The sequence below is a fragment of the Hyperolius riggenbachi genome, chromosome 7 (assembly GCF_040937935.1).
Source record: "Hyperolius riggenbachi isolate aHypRig1 chromosome 7, aHypRig1.pri, whole genome shotgun sequence".
NCBI classification, from domain to species: domain Eukaryota; kingdom Metazoa; phylum Chordata; class Amphibia; order Anura; family Hyperoliidae; genus Hyperolius; species Hyperolius riggenbachi.
The window spans coordinates 258,275,403-258,287,691 of record NC_090652.1 but is presented as its reverse complement, the minus strand read 5'-3'; the positions used below and the strand labels follow the sequence as shown (position 1 = coordinate 258,287,691).

Here is a 12,289-nt window from a genome sequence, read left to right as displayed (position 1 = left end):
GTGTGTGAGTCATTCAGAGTGTGCAGGGGGCCTGCAGAGGGTGTGTATCGCTTCTACCAATCACAAGCAGCCCTGCACATTCCACACAATCAAGCCTTAGCCCGACAAACAGGACAGAGGAAAGATACATTTATTTATTACAGAGACAGTGCAGTTAGGAAAGACTGCAGTAAGCCAGAGCAGATTAGAACAGGCATAGGAACTTATAGGATAGAAGAACTAAGGCTGAAAAATTTGTTACAGAGTCTCTTTAAACAATGAAGACTTTGCTTTGCTAGGATGATGAACTATATCTGTATATATGTTTCCTGAATAAACTCCTTAAATACTGAAGAAGCCTGAGAAAAGTCTATCTCTTGCTTGCTGTGTTGAGAGTCAAGTTATCTCACAGTCTGTGAGACGCAACTGTAAGAAGTTGCTGGTGCCGGATCTAAAGGTGATTTATAACAGTTTATAACAGGAGACACACAGAGCAGCTCTTCCAGCGTTGTGACCCCAGGGGTCACAAACACAAAAGTAATTGTTGGCAGGCCATTGGAGCGGCAGACAGCGGCAGGGATTGCAGATACCGCACCCAACCAGCCCCCCGGATCAGTTAGCACTGCTTTTTTTTATTTAATTCCCAACTCGGGTTCACTTTAAGCATGAAACAGCATCCCTCCATAAGGCCCCTAAACACATGTCTCATGACTTGCATGGGATGGGGCAGGGTAGAGAACTTCTGTAGCCACAGGGGCACACATCCCAACATTTTGAGATAAGAAAGAGGGGCATGTAAGACACGACCCTACCACACCTGTAACCACACCCCTCATCATGCAAATTCAGAAGCAAAAGTTGCAGTTTTAGTATTCAATCCACACTGGTCCTTTCTATCATCATTAGTTCTCCTTCATTTAGGCCTCTTTCACAGTGGGACGTTGCGTTTGATGCAACGTTAAAGTCGTGCAACGCGTCCCTAACGTAGCGCATGTAGGTTATGAAACTGGACGTTATTTTGCACTGTGTTATGTGTTTCTTGGTGCGCCGTTTTCGTCACACACTGATGGAACGAAAATGGCACATTTGTTACATTTTTTTTTTTAAAAACCTTACTGAGCATGTGCAACACACATAACACAGCAAATGTATTGCTAAACGCACAGCATGCAGCACCTTCTAAATATTGCTTCACGTTGCACACAACACAACGTGTGCACTGTGAATTTCGCACAGACTTACTTAGTATTGCTGTGCGTTAGTCTGCGTTATAAAATTTTCTAAGGTGCGACTTTAACGGCCTTAGAATATATTAAACACAATTTTTCTGTGGAAAAATATGTATATTTACACAGATCTGAACATCATTCCTGAAAGAGGGACAAAGGAGGAAGAAAGATGGACAGAAAGATTTGTTTCCCAAACAGGGATGGTCCCCCTGAAAACAGAACAGTTGGGAGTTATGCAGAGGATGGGGGGGGGGGGGGGGTTCTGTTGGCCACACTAATTACTGGGGGTGGGAAAGGATCCAGCAATTGTGATATGGGAGGGGAATGGTCGCCCACTTGTTTGGGGAGTAGGAGAATATGAAGGCCTTTTTTGGCAATTGCAAACAAGTGTATCAGCACTCTGTTTTCCAGAAATCACGCTTTTTATTGATCCATATGTTTCCACAAGAAGGTAGCCAACAATTGTTTCGGGGGCAACACAGGGTCCCCTTTATCAACCACACGCCTTAATAAAGGGGGACCCTGCATGGCTCCCGAAACAATTGTCGGCTATCTTCTTGTGGAAACATGGTTCAATAAAGAGTGTGATTTCTGGAAAATGGAGTGCTGATACACTTGGTTGCTGTTTATAAAGGTGGCTTGCCTATGCCACAGTATCAGGTACCCGAACTTTTCTAGATGGAGTACCCATCCACAACCACTGAATTGTATACTTTTGGCAATTGGCCATACTTGCTAGGGGTTTAAAGGGAATCTGAAGTGAAAATAAACTTATGATATAATGATTTGTATGTGTAGTACAGCTAAGAAATAAAACATTAGCAGCAGAGATATGAGTCTAATATTGTTTCCAGTACAGGAAGAGTTAAGAAACTCCAGTTGTTATCTATGTAAAAGAGCTTATCTGAGCTCCATGACTTTCAAAGTCGCAGAGAGCTCTGTCTTCTGAAGCTTGTTATCTCTAGTGTATGTCACTGTATTTTGTTTTTTTCTACAGAGGAAGGTTCAAAAGTTCACTTGCCTGCTCTGTGAAATCATTTAGAATGCCGAGTAATGTTTAAACTGCAAATATTAGAGAATGATGCAATGTTATGAAAAAAAAAACCCTATATAAATGAAAATAAAAATATGACACAATTTTTTTTTTGCTACTAATGTTCTACTAATTATTCGTACTACAAATACAATTCATTGTATCATATTTTTTTTCGCTTCAGTGTCACTTTAATAAGGGGAAGGGGATTAAGGTGGTTATAGGAGTATGGGACAGACGGTGGAGGGTGGAACCTAGGCAGGGAGGTCCCTTTAAAATGTCTGCTGGAAGGCCACATGGTTTGTAGCTGCGCCCCTGACTACAAGGTTTCTAATATGCAATCTGCAGTTCCAGATGTATTACATTTTCAGCCAAATTATGACAACTCCCCCCCCCCCCCCCCCCCCTCCATGCCCATCTTTCCCAAATTTTCAGTTCGGCCTTTGTAATGTTCAGCAAAAAACACAGGTACCAAAATTAATTCCCACCAGAAAAGCATCTTCAGATGTTTGCACACCGGCAGAACACAGGAGCTGAAATTATCAGCTGCGGTTCTAGTGGCCCAAAGATTTTCCCTGTCCTCTTCCAGAAAATGTAAAAGAACTTCTGCAATTCATAAAAAATATGTCCAACAATAAATCACTATAACCCTTTAAGTATTTAGAGTACCAGCCAAGAGAGTCTCAGCATCTGGTACAATGTGCGGTGTAACATTTTTGTAGGTCGATCAATTCAGAAAGAGAAAGAAAGACCTTAGGGAGAAGTGTATAAATAGCAGCGGGATGGGCTGACGTACTGATATTTGTTCCGATACGTTTGCATACATTCTGAATAATTTGCTCACCTCTTCCAGAAGAACAGCTGTTTCTTCCTCATTTCTCAAGTCTGAAAATGCCGGATTTTCTCTATAGGCTCTCATCATTTTTTCCAGCCCTGAAACAACATTTATATATAGGAGTTGAAGGGAGTCTAAAAATAAAAAACAGATACTCACCTAAGGAGAGGGAAGGCTCTGGGTCCCATAGAGCCTCCCCGTTCTCCTCCCGGTCCCCGCGTTCCCTATGCAGGCTTCCTCGTTAGTACTCTATGACTGTTCCTGGTTGGGCTGGCTTTGGCATTCTTTTGAAGGACTCAGGCTTCCGAAGATGGGCCGCTATGAACTGCGCACGCTTGAGCGCCCTCACTTGTGCACTTGTGTGTCCGATGTACAGAGACGCCGGTCTTCGGGAGCCCGAGTGCTTCCAAAGAATGCCAAAGTCTCCTGCGGCGGGAGATTTAAACAGAGGAGCCTGCGAGGGAACGAAGACACCACGAGGAGAACAGGAAGGTGCTATAGGACCCAGAACCTTCCCTCTCCTTAGGTGAGTATCTGTTTTTGATTTCTAGGCTATCATTCATAAAAGTGTGTTCGGTAAAAAAAAATCCAGGCGGGAAAATACTGCATTCGGTATTTTAGACTTCTGTTTGCTAATTCATAAAAATGTTTACAGTTGCGATAGAAGTGTGGTATTTTCCCGATCTAGGCTGGTGGTAACATGAGAAGCTGCCTGAGTTGATACATTTCCTCCTGCAGCGACAGCGTTACAATAAAAGAGGTCGCCCCAACTTCCCGTTAGATGTGCATTTTTTGTTAAACTGCCTCTGTTTGCCCTGAATCTGCGCTGAATCTGTCTATTAGTTTTTCTAAACAATCTATTTAATTGCCACAGCTTAGAAGAACTTCAAGAAATGTTACACATTTAGGCTTTCTGATGTAAAAACATATGAAAACAGGTACCCAAGAGGTTAAAAAACACAGCCTGGGGTATTCTGGAAAGGCGTTTTTGTTCTGCTCTCACCACTGCTGCCTCGGAGGTCTGTCTCCATTAACTTTGCTGTTATCCGCATCCTTATCACCTCTTCAAAGCAAGCGGTATTCTCCGTCCCAATACCGCCTGCTCTAATCTTTATGAATTGACATTTAGTGACATGTGTTGAGATAATCACCGCACAAGGTGGTAATTTACCTCACTGCTCGGGAATGACAGCTTTTCAAGCGGTAACAGCTTTTATGAATTGACATTTTGCTAAGTGCTCGGTAAAGTCAGCTGTTTTCAGCATTACCGCATGCGAGAATGCCTTATGAATGATAGCCTTAGTCTCATTTCAGACTCACTTTTGGCTAGTGCATACTTATTCACTAAAAATTCTATTTAACTTAAAAGTGTTTCTGTACTTAAAGGGGCTGCCTCTAAAGTGCCATATAATATGATGAGGTAAACCTGCATGTAATGTTTCAGTCCCTCTTAGAACTTGTCTGTGTTCCTTTGTTGTTTTTTTCTCACTGTAAAGGTTAAAGGACATCCGAGGTGAAAATAAACTGATGAGAAAAACAATAGTATCTATCCTCCTTCACCTAAAAATGACTTTTCAGATATCCCACAGTTTTATTTTATATTTAAATCTAGTTTTTTTTAGTTTTTACTGTTTCATTGTCACTGCTCAATGACACTTTCACTAAAGTATGCCAGAGCTCAAATCTTTGAATTTTTTACCCTTTTTATCTCTGTCCTGCTCCAGGAAGCCATTTACTACCAGGAAAGTATTTTATGGCTGTAATTACTTATCAGTGAGGGTTATGCTATAGTCTGACCCAGTCCGACCCAATCCCGAAAGCTTTTTCACAATGCACTGATATGGAAAGTTAAAACGTATCCGTTTTCAGAGTATAGTGTACAAATAGCCTAAGCTGTATCATTTCAGAAGGGTAAATTCTGTAAAGATATAAATAGCAGCAATAAAGATGTTTTCAAATCTAGTTCAGTCAATGGAAGAGTTTTTCTTCCTCTGTCCGTTAACTGATCACATTCTCTAGTGGATAGTAAAATGCAAGAAAATGACCCCTTTCCCCTCCTATTGAGCAGCGTTTTATCAGAACCTCAGAGAGCTTCGGTGAAGAGAGCCTATTTAACATATACAGTGATTCTGGCTATACGATGGCAGACTTAAAAAGAGGCCACTTTATATATATTATTAGTGACCATCAGAAGACCAGCTGAACAAAAATAAAAGTTTCAGTTAGGTCAGCTTTACTTCCTTTCTGTGAGAGCCATCGTTGGCTTGTTTTTTATGATCCCCCACCATCTCCACAACAAGCTGGTCCAACTCAATGTGCATTTCACCCTTTGCATATGGTTGAAAGACTTCCTTACAAAAAGGACCTAAGTGGTGAAGCTCGACACATTCACCTCTCGAGTGCAAGCTATCAATGCAGGCGCCCCCCCCATGGGTGTGACCTGTTGCCTATCCCTTTCTCCCTTTACACAAGCTTCTGCACCACTAGGAACGACTCTGTCAAAGTGATCAAATTCGCAGATTACACCACCATCATAGGCCTCATAGACAAGAGACGAGAACAAGCCTACCTACGAGAACATTGGCAACTGGTGGAAATGCAATAAGCTTGTCCTCAACTCATCAAAAACTGTTGAACTGATCACGGATTTCAGGAACCCTGCCATCCCTGAACTCCCCTCATTCTCATTGAAGGCTCAGAGGTCCCAAGAGTTCCAAACGCTCAACTCCTGAATACCACCATCTCTAGGTACTTTAGGTGGATAGAAAAAGCCTCCAAAATACTGAAATGGGACAAGAATGGCTGTACTTCCTGCGCAAACTGAAAATGTTTGGAATAACTCGCTCCCTCCTGACTACTCCGGCACTATCAAGTTTATTCTGTGCTCCTCCATCACTGTTTGAAATGCGAGTACCTCAGGTATTGACAAGAACAGGCTACAGAGGGTCATCAAATCCACAGAGAAGATCATCTGAACCTCTTTCCCATCTCTTGACCTTATCTACTCCTCCAGACTGCGATCCAGGATCACTAACCACCCATCACACCCTGGAAAACGCTACCTCAAACTACTACCCATCTGGTCCCCACTTCAGGTCCATCACTAGCAGGACCATCAGACACAGGAACTCTTTCTTACCCTAAACTGTCCTGGCCTTCAACTCAAGACCTCCTCCCACCCTAATAGCAAATGTCATATGTAAGATGTGTTCTCCCATGAAACTGTGTATTTACATCATGTAATATATGTTCTCTCATGTAACTGTGTATTTTCATCATGCATCCATGTATGTGTATCTCTGAGCTGTCTGTGCCAAAAACAATTCCTTGTACATCACCGTGTACTTGGCCAATAATCATGATTCTGATGATTGAAAGTAAATGATCCATCACAGGTTACACACTATGCATGACCAATGAAATCTGGACAAAATAGTGACCGCATCTCTCACCATCTCTGTCTTTAACGGCTTTATCAATGTCATTCTGAAGCCGTTGTAGCTTTACGTGGAGAGAAGCCGCTCTTCTGTCATGGTCCATAGATACCGAGCCATCTTCTTCCTACCACAGTAAAGCAGTAAATACAAATATGTGGGCACAAAGCATGTGACAGAAAACTGAATGTGAGAGTCCACCAGGCTGGGGATCTATAGGCACAGAAGTTCTGGCATCCTAAACCCCACCCTCTGCCAAACCTGCAAATTCCAGTGCAAATGCTGCTTCCTGGGTTCCAGCTGCTACCTCTCCCCCATTTCCCCTGCCTGGTATGCCTACACTCACAATATAGGAGCCACACTGATATTGGCACCGGTCAGTACCATTCAGCCGTCCACTCAGCTGTAGATGCATTGGGGCAGTGACATCACCACGGCTCCAGGACGGTGAACGCAGGTTCACAAACCCAAGACAGCATGCTATCAGAACTCTGGCATCTCTAGGCTTGTGCCTAGGCTGCCTAGTTCCAATCCCAGCACTGTTGTCCACCAAAAATGAGTATATTAGTTTGTTATGCAAGTCACAACTTCAGTGTTCTCCCCAGGCTCTTTTACCCGGGTGCTCCACCCAGCTAATTTTGTAGAGCACCCGGCTGCAACCGGCTGTCCTCCTACTATGCTGTAAGTAGAGTTGCACTTAACCTGCATTTTCCCTACCAGAACTCTGGCATCTCTAGGCTTGTGCCTAGCTGCCTAGTTCCAATCCCAGAACTGTTGTCCACCGAAAATGTGTATATTAGTTCGTTATGCAAGTCACAACTTCAGTGTTCTCCCCAGGCTCAACTCGGGTAATTTTGACGAGCACCCGGCTTCAGCTGGCTGTCCTCCTACTATGCTGTAAGTAGAGTTGCACTTGCCCTGCATTTTCCCATTGTGCACCACCCGGCTACTTTTTCATGCCACCCGGCTGGAAAATGTTTCTGGGGAGAGAATTGCAACTTACATAATAATCCAGAAGCAGGTATTCCGACTTGCTGTCCTCAGTGAAAATGGTGGTTTCCTCCATGAAGGTCTGGATATCCTTCTCGACGTCAATGTTATTGATAGCCTGGTCAATCTTGCTCTGACTCTAAAATGTAAAATGCATGAGAAGCTGACTGTAAAATAACAGGGGTACCAGACAAAACAAGAATTTTTTTCTTGTTTTTTCGAACATATTTTGCAAAACCTTTGGGCTCATTCAGTAACATTATGGAAGAAGCAGCAATGGTGTATGAAAGCAGTAAACAGCCAGCCTATAGGAATTGGAATCTGATTGGATACCATGTGTAAAGGGGAAGCAAATGAGAGTATTATAGTGATGGAGATACTAACAAAGGGCATGAACTAGGAAGCACCTACTAAAGGATCTCTGTCACAAAATTCTTAAAATGTAAAATATGTGTAAACATATACAAATAAGAAGTACTTTTCTTCCAGAGTAAAATGAGCCATAAATTACTTTTCTCCTATGTTGCTGTCCCTTACAATAAGTAATAGAAATCTGACCGAACCAACATGTATTTGACTACTCCACCTCCTCATGGGGGGTTCTCAGGGTTTTCTTAATTGTCAAAACCACTTAGTGAATGGCAGTTGCTCCGTCCAACTGCCAAAAAAGTGTGCAGCGAGCAGGCAGGCTTTCCAGCATCTTTGTATAAATCTTTTCAAGGAGTGTCTTTATAAATACTGTATATATTTGTGTATAAGCCTAATTTTTCAGCACAAAAAATGTGCTGAAAAGTTACCCCCTCGGCTTATATGCGAGTCAGTGGAGCAGAATAAATGGTGGAACAGGTTTTGTTACTGTCACTGACAGAGGAGTGCAATGATTGTACACTAGTGATCCTGCTCTTGCCTGCTGGCTCCGTGCTGTGTCCGTGCATCCCATCCCCTGCAACATGCACAGTACTGCTCTAGACTTTCTGTGTCCCCTGGCTTGTGGAGTGGAGCGGGCAAGCAACGTGTCAGCGGTGCAATGATTGAGGATTCTTCCTGTGTGGCAATTGCTGTGTCTCATATCTAGAAACAGCTGTATCATCCTTGGGGCACATCTGGTTATCGGGAGGAAGTACTTGTGACTTGTAATGGGGGCACATTTGGCTACTGGGGAGGGGGCTTATATGCGAGTCAATCACTTTTTCCTGGTTTCTGAGGGGAAAGTGGGTACCTCGGCTTATACACTGGTCGGCTTATATGCGAGTATATATGTAATAAAGGCCATGCTGAGAATCCCTCAAGAAGAGATGGACTAGCCCAAAACCTGTCGGTAATGTTAGTTCTGTCAGATTTCTACCACCTCATGAAAGTGACAGCAACATAGGAGAAAAACTATCTATGGCTCATTTTGTCTTCTTGTTTTATCTTGTGTTCAACTTTCAACAGATTAAAAAAACTCAAGTGTGCAGTTAACATAAAAATGTAAATCATAAAGGCAAGGAACACTTACAGCATTAAGCGTCTGTCCATAGCTAGACACATGACCATTATATAATGTTAGTATGTGTGAGAGGACTTGTATTCGCTCTTTTTCCAGATCTTGGATACTCTGAAATGCAACAAACACAAATTATTAAAAAGTGCTTAAAAGGGTTAATAAAGCTCATATGCTTCTCTTAACAATTATCACTAATAAAAACAAGACTGTAAATAGTACATTTTTCTCATTTCACTCCACATTCTGGGACGTTTCACTGTCTGACACCTCTACGGAATTTCAGATTCCTCCTATTTGTGGTAATAGGGGAACAGACAAGAACAATCAACACTTGCCTTATAACAGCTCTCCAGGACACTTTCCCACTTCAGCCGCGCTGATTGTCCATTGACGTTCTCCTGATAATAGTCTTCATCAGTTTTGATCAGGACTTCCGTCGACTTTTTCAGTTTATTGAGAAGCTGTACATTGAATTTAACAGACACATTTGTTACAAATCACTAAATGTCAGAATGTATTTCTCTGAAGGCGCTAATTCCTCCAGGTCACAGTAACAAGGTAGAAAAAGGTAAAAAGAAGGTGGCTTCAACTAAACCCCGATATTTTTGGTTGGTTTAGAACCAACCTAATATCCTAACTCTTAAAGGGAACCTAAACTGAGAAGGATATGGATTTTTCCTTTTAAAATAATACCAGTTGCCTGACTCTCCTGCTGACCTGTGTCTCTAATACTTTTAGCCACAGCCCCTGAACAAGCATGCAGATCAGGTGCTCTGACTGGAGTCAGACTGGATTAGCTGCATGCTTGTTTCAGGTGTGTGATTCAGCCACTACTGCAGCCAAAGAGCTTAGCAGGACTGACATGCAACTGGTATTGTTTAAAAGGAAATATCCATATCCCTCTCAGTTAAGGTTCCCTTTAAGGTACCCATACAGTACATCAGGCGACTTGACCATCCGATTCGATAATTACTATCAAATCAGATGTAAATCGGTGCCGCCAAGTGCATGCCTGATCAACGAAGTGACCAATTTCGGGGCCAGTCATGTCAATTGGACATGCTGCAAGATGTCGCGCCATCGTGGTCACACATGCACTCACATTACTCCAGCAATCACGTGGGGTGCATGTATGGATGGAGGACGGGGCCAGAGGCGGACATGGCCAGGTAATGTAAAGTGCACTGGGCACATTGATCAAAAATGGGAGAGCGAGGCGAGGCAGAGGATGCAGTGCCACAAGGCCAATTCCAAATCGATTTCAGCATGAAATTGATCGGCAATCAGCATGCGGTGTATGGGCAGCCAACAGGTCTCTCTCTGATCAGATTCCATTATAGAGAGATTTGCCTCTTGGTCGAATCTGCCCATCATCGTTAGATGTATGGCTGGATAGTGAAATGGTTAGGGGCTCCACCTCTGACACAGGAAGACCATGGGTCAAATCTCGGCTCTGCCTGTTCAGTAAGTCAGCACCTATTCAGTAAGGAGTTCTTTGGGCGAGACTCCTTAACACTGCTACGGCCTGCTGAATGCACTCTAGTGGATGCCTCACAAGCGCTTTGAGTCCAACAGGAGAAAAGCGCTATGCAAAAAAAGGAATTATTATTATTACCTTTACTCAAAAAAATCTGAATTCTAATCTAGCTAAATGCTCCTATGCATGCTATAGTAAACTTGGCAGAGACAGCCAGTCTGGCCATCCCTGCCAAGAGTCTAGCATGTGTACAACTATAACTTTCTGGATAGACCTATACTTTAGTTAATAAAAAATTCCAGCTTCAGAGGGTCAAATATTGGAGTCGACTTATACATGAGGTCGACTTGTATTCAAGGATATACAGTAATTTTGACCAAGCACATTGTTTTTGTCCTTACATGCCTGCTGGAAGCCGGTCCATCTTGTGCCATCCTCCCTCCTCCTCCACACATCAGATGTTCTGTACAGCACTCAGTCCCAAATTGTCACCTGGAGGATCAAGTCCTGATCCCTGAGGGCGACAGCCTGCCCGTACACTGCAGACAACAGATTTCAGCATAAAATCAGCATATTGCCACCACCTCACTCTTCTGCTTGGCCTCCCCCCCCCACAAATGAAAATGTCATTCGACACGGTGGGGATAGCGGAGAAAGGCCAGGTGTCGCATCCGCAGACAGGTGAGGATTCAAGACACGGCACATGGGGACAGTGATTTTCACTTTGCGGGACAGCAGCAGGGGATCCACCACATAAGTCGGTCATCTCGATTTGATTTGAATTGAACGCCCACACACCCGATCAAGCACTTTCAACCAAGACTTTCCAGCATGTCAAATTGATGCTTTTGACTGATTTGGGGACAGAATTGATTGAAACATCGATTGAGTGGATGGCGATTTTCATCCAATTTGCTAAAATTTGTGAATAGGATGGTTGATCGGTGCACAAAATAGCTAGCTGTATGGCCTCCTTTATTGTGCATGTGTGCGCACCTTCAGTAACACTTATCGTGCAGATATTGATCATTAAAAATCCCTAGAAAAGGAAAACGTGTAATTGCATGTGGATGATAAATGGTGTGTATGACACTATTCATCAACAACATACAACACTATGATTATAGCACTAATGCAAATGGCCAAAAAAGTACGGTACATCACCTAAGTGTCTTGGCCAGAGATGTTAGAAAATGGTGGTTTTATTCAAACAGTGTAGATAAAAATCCAACTTGTTTAACAGATGTGCTTGGAGTGTTCACATCTCTTGTTGGTGAGTGCAGGACTGAGATTAGAATATACTCTGGGTGATTTTGCATTTACCTTGATAAAGGGGCACCTTGCCGTTCCAAAACTTTGGATTCTCTAGCTGCATGGTTTGAATACGACCAGCCTTTTCTAACATTTGGAGTTCCGGAATCATGTTTGAAATGCTGCCTTAGTAAATCAGACTCATTGAATTACTGGAGAAACACAGACTTACCTTCTGCCTCTCCTTCTCTGTTAAAGGCTGTTTTGAACTCTCACTCTCAACTTGATGGAACAATATTTCATGCTTCTTTGTATGCTCCATTAATTTCTTCTTGATCTTTAAAACATACAACACATTAAAATCTCAGTCACAAATAAAACATTTGCATCAAAGTTGACTCTGGGGACAAAGTCTGCCTGTTCAGCAGCTCTGTAAGTCCCTCAGGCATTCCTTTGATGCATTGCAGCCCATTGTCCTTTAAAGTGAACCTCTGGAATAAAATTCTACTCAGCAGAACTGAAAAGGCTTGGTGTTTCTTTAACAGTTTCACAGCATCAGAACTTTGTTTTTCTTA

At 42.8% G+C, this 12,289-nt stretch overlaps 1 protein-coding gene across 1 annotated transcript in view; it reads right to left on the bottom strand.

The window, feature by feature from the left end:
- Positions 1-12,289, bottom strand: part of NOSTRIN (nitric oxide synthase trafficking) — an 86,868-nt gene that overhangs the window by 19,077 nt on the left and 55,502 nt on the right. Inside the window, exons 7-12 of the mRNA XM_068245593.1 lie at positions 11,947-12,051; positions 9,322-9,447; positions 8,999-9,097; positions 7,514-7,639; positions 6,529-6,637; positions 3,086-3,174 (exon numbers count right to left, since the gene is read on the bottom strand). Of these exons, the coding sequence (XP_068101694.1) occupies positions 3,086-3,174; positions 6,529-6,637; positions 7,514-7,639; positions 8,999-9,097; positions 9,322-9,447; positions 11,947-12,051 (654 nt within the window). The remainder of the gene's footprint in view (positions 1-3,085; positions 3,175-6,528; positions 6,638-7,513; positions 7,640-8,998; positions 9,098-9,321; positions 9,448-11,946; positions 12,052-12,289) is intronic.